At 44.1% G+C, this 25,019-nt stretch overlaps 1 protein-coding gene across 1 annotated transcript in view; it reads right to left on the bottom strand.

Annotated features, from left to right (window-relative positions):
- The window catches only part of LOC138493246 (T-kininogen 2-like), a 175,760-nt gene that overhangs the window by 73,336 nt on the left and 77,405 nt on the right, over positions 1 to 25,019 (bottom strand). Inside the window, exon 6 of the mRNA XM_069620380.1 lies at positions 49 to 130. Within this exon, the coding sequence (XP_069476481.1) occupies positions 49 to 130 (82 nt within the window). The remainder of the gene's footprint in view (positions 1 to 48; positions 131 to 25,019) is intronic.

Here is a 25,019-nt window from a genome sequence, read left to right on the forward strand (position 1 = left end):
ACTTGTACGTTTACAGGTAGATTTGGGTTGCCCAGACCAGCTTCCTACCTGGAGGTACGCAGCCCATCTGAATTTCTCCAAAGGAACCATTCGGTAAAACATGTAAATCAACCTTGCATCTAGTAAAAATCTGTGAACAAAAAAAACAAACCATCTCAGAGTGAAATTAACAAGTCCCTCAGATTTGCTCTTTATCAAGTTGAGAGAAGGCGATTCAGTGACAGGTCCACACAACCATTTTCAGGACAGTAAATATTAGTCGCATACAAACCTTCAAAATCGCAGTAAAGATTAATCACATTGGGATTTTGGAGAATAGCCAAAATGTCGGGTCTTCTCCCCTAGGAGGTTTCAGGGAATAATGGTAGATCTAGTGAAATAATTTAGTGTAAATGCCCCTTTGTAAGGAACACTATTGTATCCAAATACTAGCCTACTCTACCACCCGGACAGTGGTACCAAGTAATGACTCAATGCGGAACTAGGGCACAAAGTAGACAAGAGGGGGTGATTAACCACATGAACCATTTTCTAAGGAACGTTTTACCATCGGAATATTTTGCCGTTCGTGTTATTACTGTGGTAGAACATCTCAGCCCCAAAGAAAGCATACTAGTAATTGTAATGACGAATAAAAAAATGGTCAACTACGTACAGTTAATGATAAACATGCCGAAATGCCATCACCAGAAACACGGAAAGGCAGACAAATGCACCAGCACTGATTTGTAAAATGTTGTGTAAAATGAAATTGTTGGGGTATTGAAGAGAGTCACTCAGTGCTGTGGACACTTACATTTGTTACTGCCGGTCGCTCTTGATGTGTACCAGGAAGTATTACCCCCTCCTTCATACATACAAATTCCAAAAATTGGTACTTCTCAAGTTGCGGCAGGCACATTTATTGAAATATAGTCTTAGGTTAACACGTGTTTCAGCCTTCAGCCTTTTTCAAAACCAGACAAAAATGAAATCATTCTGAATATATTATTAATGTGTGCATAGTGGACAGAAAGATAGGGGTTGGCGAAAGGTAGGATTCAAAGGTTGGCAAAAAACAAGCCAAATATTTCATTAGTCATTTGATATTTGCTTAATAGATTCCTCATTAAATTAATAAATCCTACAATCACATTGTATGTTTAGCTTTTACTCACCCTGATAACTTTAATTGCATCTCACACCAATTTGATGAATGTTTAAAGAACCTTCCCAATCTCGGATTAATCCCTTGTTTCTAGAATAAAAACAACATTCATTAAAGTTTCAAACAGGTTCCCTGCCAACTAGTCACGATCTCCCCTTTAATGTAGGGTTCTTGTCTTCCCCAATTCGATAGGTCCAATTAATTCTATAATTGTATGTTGATTCAATCGAACAAGCCCTATAGATAAACAAATCACACCCCAACCTGTTCCTACAGGTTGCAAGGTTTATATCATCAGATTGCCCCACAATATTGGGCTAGTTACTGCCCATAACAAATTATTTCCGATCAGTTATAAATTCAATTCTGCATGCATTATGCTGCTGAAGGTTCCCATTCAAAGATTAGAATCCACCTCAAACTACTTTTAAAGTCCATCCAAGACGCATTGCTTATGATACATTGACTAAAGCCTCACTAAGTTCAGAGTTTCACCAATATGTGCATCCCATTCCACTCGTCAATCACGATGGCCTTTACTTGCCTTAATTCCTGGAGTTCAATCTCCTCGTGGCAGTGATTTGTGTTTAGAAGCGCAGTCGCCTTTTTGAAGATCTTTAAATACATGCATTTGTGGGCTAAGCCACGCCCACCACATGACTCACTTATTTAATCTATATTGTAGTCAGTAGTTCCTTCCTAAAACCACACGGTGCCTATATTTCTCCCGGCATTTGTCATATAAAAAGGCCTACATATGCCTCATGTATATTAGGATACTTGTTGATCCTGGTGCATACTCCATAGTTCATGCACAGGTGTATAAAACTATTAAAAAAATATAATTTTTTAAATAAAAATAGGTATTGACTAGTTATGCATCATGGAATACTTTGTTACCTTATCTACATCAGGTTCGCTATTACAATTCTTGCACATTATACCTTTAATAAATCTGGGTCAATTAGTGTTACTAATAGATTAGTCAGTATATCTGTTTACATGATGGCAAATTTATTTCAGTGATAGCTGCTATTAGATAGCTCCACTGTATAGGAATGAGCTCATCTCATTGTCTTCATTTAAACCAATTTCCGTAGCACGGAATGTACAAATAATTCTTGCCTCTGGTTGCCTCAGGAGGTGTTCCTTGCTTCCCCCTCTCTTGCTCAATGTTTCTTTCTTCAAGCCTAGACATTTTAATTCATGCTTATTATGCATCTGATGGTTGGGCAAGGGGTCTTGGCTATTAATAGAGGATATATGTTCCCTTATTCTAGTTTTAAGTGGTCTAATCGTTCTGCCAATATATACTTTTTTGCAAACACGTACTAATGCATACACAACAAAGGACACTTTGCAGTTGATATAGTCCTTAATGTAAATTGATATTCCACTCAAGTCTGTGAACTGCTTTGAAAGCCATGTCTCAAGGGTTGCAGCCAGGTCATTGTTCTTTCAGTAAAAGTGCTCAGTAGAAAAGACTGACTTAGTTTATTTTTCAGCATCTCCGCTCATTTGAACACAACTTTAGGCCTCTCTTCCAAGTGCTTCGCTAGATCTTTGTCCAGTAATAAGAGATGCCAATGTTTATTAAGCATGTCACGAATCTTATAGTGGTTCTGGCAATATTTAGTGATGAATTTAACTTTTGTTGTCAATAAATCCATGTTCTTATCTTTCTGTATCAGTGTTTGCTTTCTATCTGTTAATTTTGCCTTTGTTAGTGCTGCCTCTATACTTGATTGGGGATAACCCCTCTGACAAAATCTATTTGATTGTAGATCACACTCCTGCTCAAAGATCATTTGGTCCTCAAAGTTCCTTCTCGCCCTTATGAATTCGCCCACAGGAATATTGTGTGTAACAGAGTTATGATGACAGCTTTTCACACATAAAGTTGAATTTACTTCCGTTGGTTTCCTGTAGATATGGGTTAGTAGTTTTTTCCCCGATAAATAAATCTTGAAGTCTAAGAAAGTGATCTCTTTCTCATGTTTTCCAGTGAATGATATTCCAAAAGTGTTAGTATTGAATTATTCTATAAACTCCTTCAGTTGCGATGAATTTCCCTTCCAAATTAATAAGATGTAATCTATATACCTAGCCCACATTAATACATGTTCTCGATAGTTATGGTGTGTATAGACTACGGTATCTTCAAACAGTCCCATGAAAAGGTTTGCCAAAGATAGCGCATATTTGGTGCCCATTGCCACCCCCTGTACTTGTTGGTAAAATGTTTCATCAAAGATACATTTGTTATGTTGCAGCATTGCTTCTAGCATTTCCATGAGCATATTTCTGTGATGGTAGTGTGATGCGGAGCTGTCCTTGAAGATGTATCTATTGTCCTGAGAGATTGATCATGTCAGATTGAGGTATACAAGGCCCGAACGTCCAGTGTGACCAATAGACAGTTATGATCCCAATTCAGTGTCTTAAGAATTTTTATTGCACTGGTTGTGTCTTTAAGGTAAGATGTTAGCTTACTCACATATGGTCTGATCATGGTATCAATATATTCTGAGATATGTTCCGTTGCCCACCCTATTCCACTTAGGATGGGCCTTGCCTCTGGTATTAGTTCAAAAGTATTGTGTATCTTACCTCCGTAGTTCTAGGAGAGAAAGCATTTCTTAGTATAAAGGAACCAGTACTACCAACCATCTACTTCCTCTAGAATATGCACAAGACTTTTGAACTAATACCAGAGGCAAGGCCCATCCTAAGTGGAATAGGGTGGGCAATGGAACCTATCTCAGAATATATTAATACCATGATCAGACTATATGTGAGTAAACAAACATTTTACCTTAAAGACACAACCAGTATACTAAACATTCTAAAGACACTGAATTGGGATCATAACTGTGTATTGGTCACACTGGATGTTCCGGCCTTGTATACCTCAATCCAAAATGATCTAGCTCTCAGGACAACAGAATACACCTACAAGGATAGCTCTGCATCACACTACCATCACAGAAATATGGTAATGGAAATGCTAGAAGCGATGCTGCAACATAACAAATGTATATTTGATGAACCATTCTACTGACAAGTACAGGGGGTGGCAGTGGGCCCCAAATATGCGCCAGCTTTGGCGAACCTTTCCATGGGACTGTTTGAAGATACCGTTGTCTATACAAACCATAACTATCGAGAACATGTATTAATGTGGGCTAGGTATATAGATGACATCTTATTAATTTGGAAGGGAAATTCATCGCAACTGAAGGAGTTTATAGAATAATTCAATACTAACACTTTTGGAATATCATTCACTGGAAAACATGAGAAAGAGATCACTTTCTTAGACTTCAAGATTAATAATTAATAATTATTTGTAAATTTTGTGCTACGGAAATTGGTTTAAAGGTAGACAATGATATGAGCATATTCCTATAAAGTGGAGCTATCTAATAGTAACTATGACTAAAATAAACTTGCCATCATGTAAACAGAGATACTGACTAATCTATTAGTAACACTAATTGACCCAGATTTACAAAAAGGTATCATGCGCAAGAATTGTGATAGCAAACCTGATGTAGATAAGGTAAAAAGGTATTCCATGATACATAACTAGTCAACACCTATTTTTATTTTTATATTTCTTTTATAGTTTTACACACCTGTGCATGAACTATGGAGTATGCACCAGGATCAACAAGTCAGCTAATATACATGAGGCATATGTAGGCCTTTCATATAAGACAGATGCCGGGAGAAATATAGGCATCGTCTGGTTGTAGGAAGGAACTACTTACTACAATATAGGTAAAAAGGTAAGTCATGCGGTGGATGTGGTTTAGCCCACGCGCATGTATTTAAGGATAGTCAAAATGGCGACCATGCTTCTAAACATGGAATGCTGCCGCGAGGCGATCGAACTTCAGGAATTATGGCAAGTCAAGGGCATTGCGATTGACTAGCAGCATGGGATGCACATATTGGAGAAACTCTGAACTTAGTGACGCTTTAGTCAATGTATTATGAGCAATGTGTCTTGCACTGACTTTAAAAGTAGTTGGAGGCGGAGTCTGTAACCTTTGAATGGGAACCTTCATCAGCATAATGCATGCAGAATTAAATTCAGAACAGATAGGAAATAATTTGATATGGGCAGTAACTGGCCCGATATTGTGGAGCAATCTGACGATATAAACCTCGCAACCTGTAGGAACAGGTGGGTGTGATTAATTTATCTATATGTCTAGTGAGATTGAATCAACATACAATTATAGAACAAATTGAACCTATCAAGTGGGGGAAGACAAGAACCCTACATTAAAGGGGAGATCATGACTAGTTGGTAGGGAACCTGTTTGAAACTATAATGAATGATATTTTTATTTTAGGAACAAGGGATTAACCTGAGATTGGGAAGGTTCTTTAAAAAATAATCAAATTGGTGTGGGATGCAATTAAGGTTATCAGGGTGAGTATAACCTAAATATACAATGTGATTGTAGGATTTATTAATTTAATGAGGAATCTTTTAAGCAAATATGAAATGACTAATGAAATATTTGACTTGTTTTTGTCACCCTTTGAATCCTACCTTTTGCCAACCCCTATCTTTCTATCCACCATGCACACATTATTAACAAATTCAGAATGATTTAATTGTCCGGTTTTGAAAAAGGCTCAAGGACGAAACTTGTGTTAAACTAAGGACATATTTCAATAAATGTGCCTTGCGCAACTTGAGAAGTACCAATTTTCTGAAATTAAAATGAAATTGTGCATGTGCTGGTGTGGCACGTTTTCTCCAGAATGCTTAGCAACCACATTGCTCAGCAGTGAGGTGCCTGCATGCCCTGGGTGTTATAGGCCTTCCAGGGTGCACTTGCACTGTCTCTGCATGAAGAAAGAAGACCTAAGGTAAGTGTGTTACGTGTAATACAAGCAATGCATCCAGTGTTTGTGTGTGTATGCATGCATGTAAAGGGTGCATGTGTTGGTATTGTTCAGAGGAAAAAGCAATGCCGATTTCTGTTCTCTGCATGAAGAAAGAAGACCTAAGGTAAGTGTGTTACGTGTAATACAAGCAATGCATCCAGTGTTTGTGTGTGTATGCATGCATGTAAAGGGTGCATGTGTTGGTATTATTCAGAGGAAAAAGCAATGCCGATTTCTGTTCTCACACTGTGGTGTCTAGTACTAGCATTGATAGTTTGTAGACTCAGGGCCATGCAAGTGATTTACAGCAGCTATTATAGGCACTGATAAATTGTGGCAGCCGCGTCATGCATGTGGACCATTATTGGCAAAGAGAGATTGTGTCCAACACTTCATGCAAGTGACTTATAGTAACTATTATCAGTGTAGACATGTTGTGGCTTTAGCCTCAAGCAAGGAATTTACATTGACCATTAGTGGCATAGAGGTTGGGAACACAGCCTCATACCAGGGATTTACCATTACCGTTAACGGAATGGATAGGTTTTGGCTGCACCATCATGCAAGGATTTAAGTAGTCAATTAATTCATCTTTTATAACACGCTTAATACCACAGACCAGTCTCTAAGCAGGGATTGGGGGTTTGAACCTGTGTTGCTCTGCGTTGTCTTGCTTCCAAGACAAGCTCATTGCCCCTGAGCTATCCTCCTGGATTTTCATAGGCATAGGAAAATGGTGCTGTAGCCTCATTACAATGGTGTAAAGTGCACCTGTGTACTGTACTGTATGGCCTTTCCCCTTTCTGTAATTGCTTAGCTGGCTGAAGAACAATGTTCTGCAAGGTTGCCCAGAGCGAAAAGGGCAGTCTAGCAAGAACTGGTTGGTCACACCCCTTCTGCACAAGACCACAAGCAACCCCAGAGAGGGGCTGGGCTCCCCCTTTTGGGGTGGGACCAAGCCTGATTTGCATGTGGTCTTTCCTCTTTCTGAAATGGCTTGACAGGCAAAGACCAATTGTCTAGAGGGTCGCCAAGAGCAATGCCAGAGTTCCAGATTAATTAAAACCTTCCAGCCATTACCTCTTTTGTTTGTCTTACTGTACTGTTGATAACATGGAATTTTCTGGATTTTTCATGTGTTACCCTAGATAACAAGTTGTATATAAATTGTATGGCTCTATTGTTAATTATTCTCAACAAATGTGCTGCAAAATGCACCACTTTGACACATTATTTTAAAAATGTTTCCAGGGAGAACCCCCCTCCACCAAATAAATAAGGGGTTAACAACCAAACTGCAACTCACGCAAAGGCCATGAGTCTCTAAGATGCAACTGTACAGTAACTATTTATTTCAGAAACACGTACCAAAAAAGGTAGTTGAGAAGTTGTCCAATATTTCTCAACCAATGTAAAACCAGCTGCATTTGTTTTTAAAAGAGTGGTAATCTCCATCATTGACAGTTCTCTGGTTGGATCCCTGTTTCTAGAGAGATGTTGACTGCATCTCGTGAAGGGCCTAAAAGAGTACGCATTATTTTTTTAAATGTCACGGTGAAGAGCAATTGCCCAGGTTCCTACGTATCCTACAGAATGTGGTGTTATCCAAGAGCATGACATTAATAAAAAATGGGCAATGAGAACTGTTGCTGTAGAATTCAGTGCATGCTGGGCAAGTCCATTGCCTGCCCAGTGGAACAGGCAGTTAGTGGCACCCTGAAACCTGTCTACGAAAGGCTGGATTCTATAGAGGTTCAATTGCGCAACTGTAGTTGCCATGTAAGTCTCACTCCAGGGGTGCAGACTGGACTAAACAGGCAGGTCAGCCACCTGGGTTTCTAGGGATGAATCTAGGAGTAAATCGCCACCATTAGATGCAAATAATTATCTACTCCACCTCCCATCAGCCTAACAAAGATAAAAAATAAACCCTCCCAAAGGCAAACATATAGTTCAGAATCTTAAAACAGCTCTTATAATCAAGGGGGCTGAGGTAGCAAGCAGGCAATTATCACCTATTCCCAAGTTGATTGGGAAGATCAAAAGAACTGAAGAGTGGATACACAGGGTCGTGTGGGTCATAGCCCTTTGCTTTGCAATGGGATGAGATTGTGGGATATATGCTACCTCGATGACTCACACCTTGACATATCGTCAGAATAGACTCCTCTATCTATGGCAAAATATATGAGTCTCAAAGTACATAGGTGCCTCAATGTAAAAGTACAGACCAGGATAAAGGCTGAATAGCCTCCACAGCTGAGGTGGGCGTGGTACCAGTCACCCCAGAGGTACACTTTGGATATTGACATATATTTCCAAGAGTCACAGAGACCCCAATAAGGGCATAGATATATTTTGGTGCTCCTGCCAAGACAAATTGCTAGACCTGGTATAATGGCCAAGGCCAAATGGATCAAGGAAAAGGGGAGCCTGCGTATCCTGCAATATTGGCTGATTGGATCCAGGGAGGAGCATGGCTTCTGGGTAACTACAGCTGCACCACAGAAAAGTAGAGTTTTTTAGAAACATTGACGTCAAGTTGGACAAACTGGCCTCTTCCAAGGTGCTTAGACGGGCTGAGGGACTTATAGAGCATGGGCAGGAACTCACTTCTAAAGCAAATGAATACATTTGTCAGTATGTAAATGTCCCTCAACAACGCTCAGTCATTTAAGAGGGGTTTTTCCAAACAGAGTTTTTGGGTGTGCTGGGTGTTGCAGGAACACAGTAGAGGACAAAGTTTGCGAGGTGGAAGACGTCCTTCCCCATATTGGGACGATCAACAGCAGGATATCCTCTCTCTCACCATGTGCTGCAGAGGCCATGGTCTTTGCTTGAGGGACACCCCTAGACAGCAAGCTATTACAGCAGGTGAACAATTGGAGAGGGAGGTCATGCATATGTGAGAATTCACCAAGCGTTGGATTGTTCACCCACTAATATGGAACGTGAGCTGGGTTTAGACCATCGTGAGACAGGTTAGTTTTACCCTACTGATGATGTTTGGAATTAGAGCAAGACATCACATGATACCTGAGTGTTCTTGATAGTCCAGGGTTTTGTGATTAAACTATATGTGATGCTCTTCCCAGCAAGGCTGTCCTTCCCAGTGCATTATTTTTATTTTTATGTTTATTGTTTAAGAAGTGGACCTTGCTCGAGAGCACCGCGGCGCTCTACTTAGGGTGGGTAGCCAGCATTTTGGCTGCCATCTTTTCACAGTAGCGCAGTACTGTGAGGTCTGTGTGTCAGTATGTGCATTCATTGCAATTAGTCTTTGGTCAGGTGTTGTTGAAAGAGCCATGTTTTGATAGATTTGTGAAATTGAAGAATTGTAGGGGCATTCCAGGCCGACACCGGGATTGAGTTTCAGAGGGTGGGTGCATGACAAGAGAAGAATTGTTTACATATGCATGTTACCAGAGTAGGAAATTATGTAATGGGCAAGAAAATTGCAGAACTCCCAGGGTAGGAAGAAAAAGTGTAAACAATAATACGCACCAGAGATTTGACAAGCAACTTTTCTCTAGTTCACAGTAGAAAGAAAATCTTTATAGTACTCAAGGGCAACTTAAGGGAATGTATTCCCTGATGCATATCATTTGGAAGGATGAGTGTTTGACAGTTGCTATTTATCGCCCCCACCTGAGTCTTCCTGTTAGTGTTTTGCTCGCACAGAGTTAATGTACTGGTGCCCACTGATTTCATTGCAGAATATTTACTTCACACAATTTCAGTGCAGAATATTCATAGCAATACAGTGCACTGTCCACTTTTAAATGAAAAAGCTCAGATTATACCTTTGGGGATGAAATATTGACTTTTATGAGTAGGTGATGGGATTAAAAGGGATCTTTGGTCGATTTCCACAGAATTTTGCCTCTTCAACAAAAAAAGGTGAAAAGCTGGCAGCGAAAAACTGGCAATAGAAACACCACAGATAAAGACACATGTAACCATTTTACCAAGCACATAAAAGTCACTATTGGGCACGCTAGATTACAGGGCATAGGTGCAATCATATATCTAGACGATAATGATCTTCATGTTCCAAGGTGCACAAGTGCTGGTAATGCATGACAAGTTGGTAACTGCTCTTCTCCAAACTTTGGGTTTTCTCGTCAACTGAAAGAAGTCAGAGTTTGTTCTGACGGTTTAACTGGAGTTTCTAGGGTTCGTAGTGGACACTGCATCAGTGACATTGACACTGCTCAGACAGAAGGTATTCTATGTCAAAAGTTAGATGTCATCAGCTATTTAATAGGGTCGAAAATCTCTCAGAGAGCAAGCCAGATTTGTGTGGCTATACACTGCCTCCATACAGGCCATCTTACGAGTGCCATTATAGTAGAGGATCTAGAAAGTGAATATTTATCATCTCCTCAAGGGTCTGACATTTTCAGAGGTAGTTCCTTTGGCAGGGGAGACTATAACCTCACCCTATTGGGGTTTAGATCATTTGAAGGCCTGAAGAAGACTATTTTTGAGTCCACACCAAAGATCATGAACAAAGCAGATGCCAGATAGACAGATTGAAGCCAGGTTCAGGAACTTCTCTACTGGAGGCAAAAGGTCACCAGTGGAATCGTAGATGCATATACATTGCGTGGAGCTTCTGTCAGTGTATTTCACTATAAGATCACTGGTTGGAGATCAGATGAAGCTGTGGATGGAAAATGTATTTTCTGTCTTGGTCATCAACCATCCAGGAGGTTTCACATTCAGACTACTTGAGGAATTTGTGAAGAACCTCTGTCTCAAGATGAGTGTTGAAGTCATAACAGCATACCTTCTGGGTCCAACTTCCTGCCAGTCTAGAACTCCAGATACTTGAGGGATCCTAGCAGTGGGTACCTGAATCTCAAGTGTTTTGGTTGCTCTTGAAGTTATGTGATTCTTTTCTGTCAGTTCTGTTTGTGTCCCATCTCGTTTCTCACCTGGTACTATTTTTAATCTGCAGACTGGATCCGTTTACCAATATGATGAACATGTTCCTTCAAGTTTTGCGACTGGAGACACAGTAAGTATTTCTTCCATTTAAACTGATCGGCAGCAGCCAGGTCGTGTGAGAATAAAATATAACATTGGTGATGGTGAAAATATTTGTAACATTGCAAACATAGTTTCAGAGCTTCTGGAACTTTCTACAGATTTTCACATTCCTCATTTGCAGGTACTGAATCACCTGACAGATCCAACAGGTGTTGGTCAACCTCTTGTTCTCAAAGGCTCTGTGAGGCTCATGGTTAGGTGGACTTTGGGTGCTTTGGATAATCCAATTCCTTTCAGATTCAGCTTCAGGTCCGATATAATATTCCAGACCCCTTCTATAGCAATGAGTTCCAATTCAGCCTGCGCAGTGTTGGGTGTTCTGACCCACGTTTGGACTATTATGCTGCAACATTTGGTGCTGTGGGCTTAGAAAATCCAAGATGGCCAAAAAGCCCACATGTGCGCCAGAATCTATGAAAACCGCGCAGTTTGTGCACACACCAAAATGGTCGCCTGACTTGCCACCCCCCAGTGCGGGTGTGCTGGGTCAGAAGAGCCATGAGTGAAATGGGGTGCCAAAGAGAAAAACAGCAGTGCCTGTTCGCTAGAAAGCACTTTAAAAATCATCCTTTGTTTCTCTGAAGGCAAGCTCAGAATGCCCATTTCAAAAATTGCAGAATATCCAACAATCTCACTGAACACCAGCAGACATTTGACAGAATAAAGTCTTGTGGGCATACAAAATCTGGAAAGAGGATGAGCCTAAAATAATGTTCATAGCAAAACTGGCTGAGCTGTGGATTTCAGCAGTTTAAGTAAATTTGGACTGAAAGACACTAAAAATCTAAATGTTTAAAAGAAATGAGTGACCTACTTTTGAGTGTCACATAGGTTGCAATTGTTTAAATGTCATAGTTTTAAACTTAGAATCAGCATTCTAGCTGCATGCGTAAAAATTGGAAGTTTGATTTGGCCAGGAAAACTGGCAGCCAAAGAGACATTTAGCTGAGGCCTGGCTTAAAAATAGAGGGAACTTTGCCCACCAGCTACCCCCGACAGGAGTTGAGACTTGCACAACAGCTGTGTTCCCAGGCCTAGCTGCCTTTTGCTGTTCCCACCAAAAGGGATATGACACTTCTCTGATTGAATTACCTGGGCTCTGCAGGAAATTGAACAAAGCCCTGTCCTGACTCAGGCAAATGTTTTATTGGGGGGGTCGTAAAAGTGGCTTCCTCCTGGAAGGAAAGGGGAGGAGCACTGCCTGTGAGAGCAAGCTGGCTTGGCAGAACTGGAAAAACCAGAAATTCAACCTTGTGCTGGGGGGAAACCACACCCCTTTGGGGCCAGAACATAAATCTAAAAAGATGGATCATTCATAGAGCGGACTTGTGAAAATTTTATAAGTGATATCATTATTCTTGTGATTTTTCTGTGCACATTTGAGACGTGTTAGGACCCGGTGGTATGTTCAGGGGGGTTTTTAGCGGAAAAGAGGATATTACTCTAAATGTATGTATGTTAAAAATCTGACACTCCACCACCTAATGCCCACATGCTTTGTGAACATTTGTGTAAATGCGGGGACAAATCCAATATTGGTAACCCGACCAAAAAGTGAAATATGTTGCTATTTTTGAACCCAAGCTCCTAGAAACGACAGAATTGGAACAGGGGCTACCATCAGTAAATGCATGATGTGTGTATGCAATGACAAACAACTGTCTATCGGGGAAGTATGTATTTGGATCAGATATAGATTTGGGTGTAAAGTTGACAGGGGTGGGTTCTCTGTATCATAAACAGACCTCATCATGATGTCACTTCATTTCATTCCCCCAATCAAGGGGAAGAGGAGGAAGTGGCCAATGACAATTGGAGAGGGGTAGGGCCTAGAAAGCTAGCCTCTCCACCCACTTTCAAAACACATAAAAGCAGACAGTCAGGACAGATAGACACATTCTATTCCATCTGCTGCGGGACGCTCTGCCGGGAAAATCCATACTTTACCTCCATCAACCTCCAGAGAGCCAACACAGAGACTTCAATCTATCCACCTTCAGAGACCAAGACTTTACTTCAGAATTTGTAGCAGAGAGGTCAACTACAAGCTAAATCCCTCTTCAGCAGGCCTCAAATCATTGCAACTATTCACAGCCAGGCGAGCTGTTTGAATTCTTTGCAAGAACTCTTGCCATTTGCCAGAGAGAGACCAGCTGAACCGGAGACCGCTGTATCTGGACCCACAGACCTGATCAGAACCAGAGACCCAGACCAGCAGAGTAGAGCTGACCAAGACGCTGTGTGCAGAGACCGTCCGTGGCGAGTGAAGAAAACCCACTGACCAGATCGTGACGAGGCCCAGTCCTTCTAAAAATTAGGAGTGAGTATCCGCCAAAACTGTGCAGAACCCAATCTCTTAGTTAAAATAATCTAATGCAAGCTATTTTAACTTGAGTAGAACTGTCTCCTAGAGAGCCTGTCACCTGTCATTCTTAAGCTGCGAGCTGTCATATGTAATTCCAAAGTTGCACGCTGTCACTTGTCATTTTGAGTTGTTTTAAATCCGAAAATCTACCTTTACTAAATCATTCATAACTCCGGAACCGTTTGGGTTAGGAACGAAATTTAACTTTGATCCGGAAGCTGAGATCCTAGGCTGTCCTGGGACCCCAAAACGATAGTGCTACTTCTTGTAGTTCCTCTGTAATCACGCCCGGCGCAATCAGAAAAATCTGCCGCAATTTGACATTTTGCCGCGAATTGAAAGGTTAGCTCACGTGTAAAAATCTGCAGCTGCTTGCCTTCCGTTGCAAAAATTTGTTTGCAACCTGACAACCATTCATAGAGCATTGCTAAAGTGATCCTGAACTCATTCAAGGTATCTATCACTCACCCTGAACCTCCTAAAGGGAATTAAACCCATTTTCGGCATATTCCTCACTTCATTGCCAGCACATATAAAAGCATTTTGGGCCTGTGTTTCAAACTTCTGTAGTCTAAGCTTGCTGGGGTGAACTGAATTACATTTGATTACATTTCTGAGAACTGTGTGCTTTCCTTCCATTTCCTTGCATTGCATAAAGGGGGGGAGTGAATTGCCAGAGAAAAGTGATTACATTGTCTTTTGCTGAAATCCTATCAAGTTATTTTCTGTACTGCATTTCATTCCACATTGCATCCATTTGAAGCCATAAAAGTATTGTTGCTATCTTATCCATCCTATAACCACTCATCATTGATTATAAAGAAGTGTGCTAGTGCCAGACTACCCATTATTGATTACTGCTCAGATTAAGTGTGATATTCAATTATTAATTTATTATAAAGTGTGATATATATATATATTGTTTAAATTATCAAATAAACCGTTTAAACTTGCAAAACAGAACTACTTCTTGGCTCAGTGGGGTCAGGGGGATTCCAAGAGAGGGGTGTTATATAGGGGTAGTCATCCAGAACTCATGAACTGGACAAAGATATATCAATCAGGGTTTCCATTCAGTATCCCAGACTAGGCATTGACTTAGCTTTAGTGTTGAATTGAATCCTCTTACAAATTGGGGGCTCGAGCCGGACGTTTGGGTTAGATCTATCAATTGTGCAGATTAATACAGCGTGCCAGATGACCAGATACACATATCCGGTCGGATCACCACGCTGTGTTATGCTGTAAAGCACTCCTCAAAGGAACGCTCTAAGGAAAAGGTCTGTTTTGCAAAAATAAAATACAAACTTCTGTAAGTCAGGACAGAGACCAATCTCTAGAATGACGACCTTAGTAGACATGAAAATAGCCAGAGAGCACTTCTTACATAAGTTATTTGTGAGAGGTGAGTGGACTCACCAGGACCGCATGGTCTGGTTGCAGGCCATCACGCAACAGGTCACTGAAACAGGGTCAGATATATGGAGAGATCAGGGTCCCTTACATGTGGCCCTGAGTGAACTATACATGGCTCCTAAAGCTAAGGATGAACAAGACAATATGGTTAGGATAGCGGCATACCTGTACCTATATATGGGAGACATGCAGGATAAATGTACTGAAAGCCAAGATCTGGCGAATAAGCGACAGATGGCGTTAGAGAAGGTCCAATCTGACCTGGTCTCTTCTGAGCAGAGGCTGCAGGGGAGCCAGGAGTCAGAAAATGATAGTAGGCAGTATATCATTAAAATAAAAGAGGACATGGATATACTGCAACAGGAAAAGACAGACCAGGATACCAGAATTCTGGCTTTGCAGAAGGAACGCCAAGACAGTTTGGACTCCCTACTGCAGAGCCAGAAAAAGCTGGAGCAACATATCAATTTCAACAGGGCATGCACAGAGCAGGTAGCCACCCTGCAAATCCAACTAGACAGAGAGAAAGAGGAGAGCAATAAACTGATCCTGAAAGACCTGGATACCCAGGCAGAGTTTGATCGGGAGCGCCAGAAAGCTGGTGCCTTCCAAAGGCAAAGGGACGACCTGGCGTCACAGATTCAAGCTCTTGGTCAGGAAAGGGAAACCTTAGGCCAGGAAGTCTGCCACTTAAGAAGAAAAATGGAAGAAAATCACTTGGCCCACCAGGGACTGGGTGACCTCCAAAAAGAACACCAGGACTTGCTAGAGCACACCAGGAGGGTGGAGGAGGTTCTGGCAAGACAGGAGCAGGCCAATAGGGACACAGCTCAGGAGGTAACCCTCCGGCAGCAAAGATGGCCCAGTGCTCCAGGACCAATCAGGAAACGCAGAGAGAGAATGAGGCTCTCTGCCAGCACAACAATAGGCTCCAACAACAGGTAGCGATGCTTGAGAGACTGATAGAGTCTAGTAAGGCCTTAACTGAGGAACTGAAGGCGCAGGCTCTTGCATTGCAACAGGTAGCAGGGGCGGATAGAGACCAGGTGCGCTGGGAAAGGGAAACTCCTGAGCATAACCTCAGGAGCCCTAGTACCAGAGGCCTTTATCTCTCTCAGTCCCTGGACTCTGCCACCCCCTGTCCCCTGGCGCACATGAGCACCGGGCCACAGGGATGGTAGATTACTATCCAGCCAGAAGCATGGCGCTCATAGGCCAGGAATGGATGGGCGGGCATCCGGGAATGGGCACCCAAGCACAGTGCAATTTAGTGGGGAACCCCGGGAGAATAGGCCCATTAAGGGCATCCTGAAAACCCCAGTTAGGTCAGTGGAGGGGGGGGTACCCATCAAATCCTGGCAGCAAGGAGGAATCTGAAGACTCCTCTGAACGGCGCAGGACACAGGAGACCAGGTCCCCACATTCTGCCAGCCATTCCCAGGCTCGCAGAATCCGGGAAAACCTGGAAGATCAGACAGGAACCTCTGGGAGCAGTGCCTCTGAGTCAGAGGATGAATGGACCAGGGTTACCCGAACCAAAAAGGCCAATAAGGCAAAAAGGGCCTTGCTTAAGGACCCATTGAAACAGATTAAGGCAATCAGGAGTGTCATCATGCCTTATCATAAGAACGCCAAGTACTCTGTTTGTGAACACTTGGAGCTCTATGAGCAAATGATGGAGACTTTTCATTTGAAGGACAGCCAAAGCTGTATCCAATATGTAAAGTGGACATTCTCCCCAGAGTACTCCAGTTTCTTTGCGGGGCTGGAGGACCAAAATCATTCAAGGTGGTCCACCTATAGGGCGGCCATATTAAAACATTTTTCTGTTCACAGAAATCCCCAAGAGGCTCGCAAGGCGGCCTACAATTTGCAATGTGGGGAGGATCAGGCCCCACAAGAGTTTGTGCAAGAATTAAAGCGTGCTTTTGCGCAGACCACCAGAAGGGTGCGCACGGACAGCAGAGAATTTGTTAATACTTTTTTCCATGCCTTGCCCAAATACATAATGACCCAGCTCGTGAGAGATTTTCATGAGAAAAGATCTTTAGAATGGGTCATTGAACAAGCCACCCGCATCTACAAGGTGCAGAAACCGGTGGAAAACAAAAACCAGCCCAAAAATCCCAAAACCAACAGCACCCCTGCTGCTGCCAAGGTGGCAGAGGTAAAGGTTGCCCCCGTTTTAGATTTGGAGATGGGGGGGCCTAAAAACCTACCTGCACCTAATAATGCTAGGCCCAGAAGGTCCTCGGGCCAGTCACAAACAGGGAGTCAAGGAGGTAGTCCCACAAATGGGGTCCCTCGCTCTCCTGATTATGTAAGTCCCCGTTACAAGGGAAATCGACCCATCCTGGGTTATGTGTGGACTCCTCCAGCCCAAGGGGGGGGATACAGCCAAGCACCTAACCCAGGGAACTTCCCTCCTAACTTCCCACAGGAGGGCAGACATTCTGCAAACCCTGGGCAGAACTTCTTCCCCAGGTATCCACCCAATTTCCAGCCCCAAAATCATCCATCCTTCTTTCCCCAATTCCCTGAGCCCAGACAACCTAATCTGGGAGAGGGGAGGCCAGGGGTGGAGGGGTACCAAAATCTTCACAACCAGGGGTACTACCAGAGAAGGGATAGCTACCCTTCCTGGGATCAGCCCAGGGGAGAAAATAGAGCCCCGTATCAGCCTGAGTGGGTTTCCCAGTTAGAGCGCCAAGTCCAAAATATGGCACGGGATCTGGGTCACATACTGAGGGCTCAACAGAACCCTCAGATGAGCATGCCACCGCAGAATGCCCCAAACTTTGGACCTGGTGCTCCAGAACAATGACGGGGGCAGCACCCCGATAACACACAGGTTGCTAGGGAGGAAGCTTCCTTCCCAACTTGTAAACAGCCCCTGGAAAACCAGGAACCGGAAACAAAATCTCCTGCCCCTGAAAGCCTGCCTCCCAAGGAGCAGAGGGGGGGTAGGAGAAACAAAGGACCCAAACAGACCCACTTTGTGGAGGAGGTACAGGTCTTCCAATTTGAGGGAGAGGGATCCTCAGAAGATCCTGGGAAAAGGATCTTCTCCTTCAGAGATGGGGGAACTCCTCCAAGGAAAAATGGGTCCCAAGGGATGTCAATTCAGACTGGGGAGATATGGAGACTGAGCTACCGCCGCCCATCATCTCATTCCAGAACCCACAATACCGAAATCCCCTGGTTCAAACCCATCCTGGTGACTGCCTCCAAAAAGGTGGGGGGGGCGGCCCAGAACCGGAACCAGGGGAACCCACAATGGCTCTGATCTCCAGTTGCCAACTTTTTCTTTCAGATTCCCAAGGCTCTCCACAGAATTCTGCCCAAATTTCTTCTCTTGCAATGTCCAAAACCAGAAAGTTAGCCCACCAGTTGTCCAAAAATGTGCATTATCTGTCCCCCCTTGAGGAGAAGGAGGGAAGATATTATGCCCCGGTACAAGTACAGGGGCAGGGTACGATTTCAGCGCTGGTGGACACGGGATCTCAAGCTACCCTTCTGTCCAGAAGGGCCTTTGATGAACTGAATGCAGGAAGGGGAGGGAATTACCAAATTCCTCTCACCTCACTTCCTGGACAACTCCAGAACTTTGACGGGAAGGAAATTCCCGTCGAGGGGACGGCAGATTTGGACATTAAAATTGGGCGACACAAGTTGAAACACCCAGTCATAGTTGTGACTCCAGAGGGCACCCCTTGTTTACTAGGGAATGACCTCCTGAGAAGGTTGTCACCCCTAATAGATTGCGTAAACAAGGTCCTCTGGACCCAGACTAGCCGACCCATAAAATTAAAACAGAGTGTCAACCATGTTAGTTTAAACGGCACCTGCCACATGGTTGAACAAAAATCTTACCAAGCAGAATTTCACTTCCAGAACAAGCAGATTCCAGACGTGACAGTAATAGCAGTAGGACAACAGACTGGTGATGGGGGGTCCTCTCTATTTCTGAAAATCAACCTTCCTTCCAGTTTAAGGTGGTATTCCACACTGGAAGGAAACACCCTGAAATTGTTTACTAATCCACAATCAGAAACTCTCACTCCTATAGTCCAGAAAGAGGTGAAATCAGCTCAGAGCCTGGCTGATATTCAGCAAATTGGAGAGCAGTTGTTCATCCCTGTTCAGTTAAATGATGGGAAGGACTCTGTTCTCGCTCGAGTGTGTGTGAACAAAGGTAAGAGCTTCATCAGCAAAGCCATGTTCCGCCAACTCCCAAAAGATCCAGCCATTCCCACATTCAAACTGATAGACAAATGGGAAATGGACCTGGAAGCACCTAATTCCAAACAGCTCCTGCCAAGCAGGTGTATGCTCAAAATCTCCATTGGCAACAAGAGCATAGTCCGTAATTGTTGGGTCGTGCGAGACGTCACTGCCGCCTTTTACTTAGGCAGTGACATTCTCAATCGCTTTGCCATTAGTTTGGACCTAATAAACTTCAAAGCTTGGTCCCGATTAGCGGATAATCCCATGGGCTTTGATGATCTAGAAAAAGCATTTAGGTCAGCTCAATTGCTACCTTATGCAGTTGAAATTCAGATCAAAGAGGAAGTCAACATCCCAGAAAGGACCCGACAATTCTCCCTGGAAGTGAAAGTTAAAAGAGGACAACATTTGAAAAACCCTGATGCTTATATACATCTAAATGCTTCTCTCCAACAGCAAGGGTTGGGGGTAAACCCAACTCCATTAGTCAACATAGAACATGACACCATTATAATAGAGGTGGATAACAGCGACTTAAAGAGTATTACTCTAGCCGCAGGCACCATTATTGGAATGGCGGTTGATGACCAACATTTTTCCATCGATTTAGGAAATGAACTGTTAGGACCAATCCCCAAGGACTGTTTTGACAGTGACAGTGAGGACAATACAACACCAGACAGGATGTTTACCCGGCATGGGGGGAACTTCCTGGTGTACACTTCCTGCCCTTATGGTAAGGAAGATGTGACTTGTGACTTCAGGAGGGATGAGGTGATTTTCCAGGTCCATGAGGGTTGCCTTTCCCACCTGAAGCCTCCAGTCCCAATCAGCACTCTGACCAGGGACTTCTCCACCCAGCTGGAGGAGGCCGCTGAGATAGCCAAACCAGAAGTCTTTCCAGGCTTCAGGCAGATGGTGGAAGAGAGAGTCAACCTAGCTGATGCCTGTGTGACTCTGGAACAAAAGCAAAAGTTGAAACAAGTTTTCTTGGATTTCCAAGATCTCTTTGCGGTAGACTCATATGACTGTGGCCGCACCGACATCCACACAACAACAATCCCCATGGACCCTGGCATGACTCCAGTGTTTGTGAAGCAATATCGTTTGCCTCTTGCATCCATGGAGTCCCTTACTGAAATAATTAAGAACCTTGAGTCCCGGGGAATAATCCGTCCAGTTCACAGCACCTTCAATAATCCGGTGCTGGGAATATTGAAGCCAAACGGCCAGTGGAGACTCTGCGCCGACCTCAGGGAGCTCAACAAACGGGTCCATACTTCCCGATGGCCTCTGCCCTACATTGACCAAGGGCTGGCCCAGATCCAGGGGTCACAGGTATTCACTGCAATAGACCTGACCAATGGATACTGGACTGTGCCTGTCAGTAGGGAGGACCAATACAAGCTGGCTTTTACCTTTGGGGGTCAGCAGTACACATGGACCCGGACTCCCTTCGGATACCTCAACTCCAGCAATGAATTCAACATTTTCCTACACAAGGCCATGCCCGACCTGGGTGCAAGGGGTAACCTGGCTTATGTAGATGATGTCCTCATCAAAGGTTCATCTGTGGAGGAACACATAGCAGAGATCCGTTATGTTCTGATGCAGTTGAGGGCCGCCGGAGCAAAACCTTCCTATCAGAAAGCACAGTGGTGTAGAACCCGTGTTAATTTCTTGGGGCATGAGATTACTCCTCAGGGTCTCTGTCCCCAGAAAAAGAAAGTGGAAGCACTTCAGAAACTGAAAGACCCCACAACTCTGCGGGAACTAAGGAGCCTCCTTGGACTGACTAATTACAGCCGAAAGTTCATTGAGGGCTACGCAGAGATCACCAGACCCCTGATTCATCTACTGAAGGGGGGGTCAAGTTGGAATGGGGTCCAGAACAAGCCGAGGTGGTAAAACAACTCAAGAGAAGCCTCTCACAAGCGCCTTGCCTAGCTTACCCTGTCAGAAACAAGGAGTTCTTCCTGGAGACGGGGTTCTCTAATACGTGCTTGACGGCAGTATTATACCAAAAGCATGACAAGGTCAATAAAGTAATCTCCTATGCGAGCAAAACTTTATCCTCTGTGGAGGAAAAATTCAACGATTGTGAGAAGGCACTTCTGGCAACGGTGTGGGCATTGAAGAATTACCGCCCGTTTATCCAGGGGGAACACATCATAGTGGAGACTCCACACCAGCCTCTGCAATATCTCCAAAGTGATAGAATCCGGGCCGGAAATGTGAGTAATTCCCGAATTACTTCCTGGATTCTGTCAATGCAAGGCTTTCCTGTGGAGGTCAGATATGGCCAAAACAAGAAGAGTCCCCTCGCGCAAGGTCTGGCTGACTTGCATGATTGTGCCAGAGAAAACTGTCTCGAGGACGAAAGTCTAAAAATCAAGGACAACACGGAGGCATACCTTAATTCCCCACACAAAGTCTTTGAAGAGGACAAGTGTGAGGGAATGCCCACTGTCTATGTGGATGGATGCTCTTACCATGTTGACAACGACGGGGAGAAAGAACTGGTGGCTGGCGTAGGGAATGCATGGGTGAAGGAGTTCCCAGAACCCTCCGCCGGATACAAAATTGGTCCCCGAAGTAGTCAGGTGGCAGAATTGATGGCTGTGCATCAGGCCATCCTCACTGCTGTCCAACATCAACTCCACAAACTGGTCATAATCACAGATTCGGATTATGTACGGAACGGGATCGTGGAGCACCTGGTTAATTGGAAAACCAGAGGCATGTTATGTGCTAACAACAAACCCTTGAAACATGGGAAGTTGATCCAAAACATTGATGATCTGGTCACATCGAATGGGATGACCATCTACTGGAAAAAGATCAAGGGTCATTCCAAAGTAGAGGGACCAGACAAAACTGGAATTGACTTAGCTGTAGTGTTGAATTGAATCCTCTTACAGCAGATTGAAAAACTAAATTGAGTTTTCTTTAAAAGAAATAAAAAATGAAACGTGCATCAAGCCCAGGGTGCATTAGGTGTTTCGTGATTCAGTCATACAACTCTCACTGATGTATTTGACAGATACAAAGCTCTGTGGTCATTTTTATGGTTCCTAAATGCTTCTTAATATGCAAAGTAGTCAGAACGTCATAGGCTTTATTGGTAACACTCCCCATTATCAGTATCAATGAGATCATGGCGCCTTAACTCATCTTTGCTTTATGGTGACCTGTTTTTTGGCACGTTTTAGTCTGAAACGCGATCCAGCCATGAGAGTAACCTTGGATAAGTCTGCTCTCTGGCACAGTATAGGGCTCCAGGAAATAATACCTGAGTGGTGAAATCATTGGCTATGCTTTGGCCATTAAGAAGGTATCTCTGTGGCAGCAGGACACATTGGCCAATAACTGAAGAAGCAGGAATTGTGATACACCTGCTCCGAACATTGATATGGTTTAAGGTAACTGATCAGAATTAGAAATGCTTTGAACCAGTTTTCGCTGGAGGAAGTTGCCGTCGACATGGCAAGATCAAGGCACAATACAGTGAGAGTGCAGAAAGCGTGAGAACACTGTTTTCCATATTGGTTTGAGAGCCATTAGAGTTTCACGCTCATCCCTTTCAGTGCAGCTTTTTATGGTCCAATCTCTGTAGTCATTGACGAGATGAATAACATTGTTTGAGCTTTATATGACCAACTCTACTTAGATGAGTCCGGAACACATACAACATATACGTACAATAACCTATAGACTAACCCTCCTTTTCTACTTTACTGTAAAACAATATTTTCAATAATCTAGCTCCTCCTTTTCAACACTGCTGTATTGAGCACTAATTCAAATCCTGTATGCTCTCGGTCAACCTTTCTACTTAATGATGTGCCCCTCAATGATGTATTGGTGTGGCTTGGATGGGCCTGTGCTACATAGTGACCAAGGCTATATCTATTTATCTCTTTTGGGCACTCATTTTTTAGCATCTCAAATGCCAATCCGTTGGCCCTGCGGATACGGAAAAGTGCATCCTACCTATTAAAACCCAGGGATATGATATGATATGGCATATATAACGCGCCTACACAAGTGTTTAAAGGCGCAATGCGGCAAGGGAGGGGGAACAGAGGGAAGACAGAGACAGTGATCATACTAGGCCAAGTGTCATTCAGATCACACAAGTGCAGGGGAAGGGGGAAGGGGGAAGTGAAAAGTGCAGAGTGGGAGGGGGGGAACAGTGCCGTACATTGGATAATAAATAAATAAACAATATGAGAAGTAGGGTCAGCTGCTGGCAAGTGCAAGGGTAAGTGCATACATCAGGTGTCAAATGCTGGTGGGGTACTGTAGGGATACAGAAAACAGTCCCCAGGTGTGGGGGTTGCCAGGGAGGCAGTGCAGGTGTGTACCTAGTGGGGGAGGGGACCTGGGCTCGAGATCAGAGGGTTGCCAGGTAACCGGTACAGTTCAGCCAGAAATTCAGCAGGGGAGAAGGGGGAGAGAAAGCAGAAGCAAAGAGGAAGGTCTTGAGGTGCTTCTGGAACCAGACATGGTTCTCCTCAAGTTTCAGGGAGGCAGGGAGGCTGTTCCAGAGAGAGGTCCCAGCCGAAGAAAGAGATCTACCACCAACTCCTTGCTTGGAGAAGCGACTGACCGTGAGGGAGCTGGAGGAGGATGAGTGAAGAGCTTGAGAAGGAAGAAATTTAGGAAGAGAGAGTTCAAGGTATAGAGGCCCCAGGCCCCAGAATGCCTTGTGGGCAATATAGAGGGTTTTGAACTTAATCCTCGCAGCCACTGGGAGCCAGTGAAGAGATTTCAGTCCTTTTTAGATACGATCCCTGGGCTTGAGGCCAAGAGCAAGTCTAACAGTCCTGTTCTGGATGAGTTGCAGAGGGCGGAGAGTAGAAGCAGGCAGATTTAGAAAGAAGCTGTTGCAATAGTCCAGTCTAGAGAGAACCAGATCTCTGGAGACAGTGAGCTTCTGGTGGAAGGGGAGGAAGGGAAGAATACCACTGAGGAGGTGCAGCTGGTAGTGTGACCTCTTAGAGACGTCAGAGATGTGAGGAGAGAAGGAGAGTGTGGAGTCGAAGATGACCCCGAGGTTTTTAGCCTCCCAGGTGGAGCAGGAAGAGGGCCAAGAGAGGCCAACCAGAGAGTGACAGTAATGGAGGGAGCGGGTGTGACGATGAGGAGAATCTCAGTCTTACTGGCATTAAAGCAGAGAGCATTGGCGGCACACCACTCCTGGATAGCAGACAGACAGTCAGAGATGAGAGACGGAGAAGAGGTGGCAGAAGGTAGCCTGAAAAGGAGCTGCGTGTCATCCGCATAGCACTGAAAGGTGGGGCAGAGAGCAGCAATGCGGTGGGCAAGAAGTGCCAGGTATTGGTTGAACAGCCAGGGAGAGAGGTTAGAACCCTGGGGGACACCACAGGTAGAGATAGAGATAGGGATAGAGGAGAGGAAGGACCCAAGTTGTACCTGGGAGGGTCAATCAGAGAGTAAAGAAGTCAGCCATGCCAGGGCATGACCGATGATACCCAGGTTATCACGGAGACGGTTGAGCAGGATGGCATGGTTGACTGTGTCAAAGGCAGACGAGAGATCAAGTAAGATGAGGACACAGGGGGCGTTGGAATCAAGGCTTGAGAGCAGGTCTTCACTGATGTTCAGGAGAGCAGTTTTCGTGCTTCTGCCAGCTCTGAAGCCAGACTGATGGTCATGAAGACAACCAACAGAATCAGGGTGAAGATTAGGCTGGGAGATGGCCAGCTTTTCCAGGAGTTTGCCCAGGAATGGAGAGATGGAGATTGGGCGATAGTTAGCCTGGCAGGACAGGTCGGCAGAGGGTTTCTTGAGAAGAGGGTGCACAAGGGAGAGCTTCAGGGGGGATGGGAAGACTCCAGTGGAGAAAGAGTGGTTGCAGAAGTCGGCCAGAGCAGG

This window comes from Ambystoma mexicanum, chromosome 10, assembly GCF_040938575.1.
Source record: "Ambystoma mexicanum isolate Mex_15411 chromosome 10, UKY_AmexF1_1, whole genome shotgun sequence".
In the NCBI taxonomy this organism is placed as follows: Eukaryota; Metazoa; Chordata; class Amphibia; order Caudata; family Ambystomatidae; genus Ambystoma; species Ambystoma mexicanum.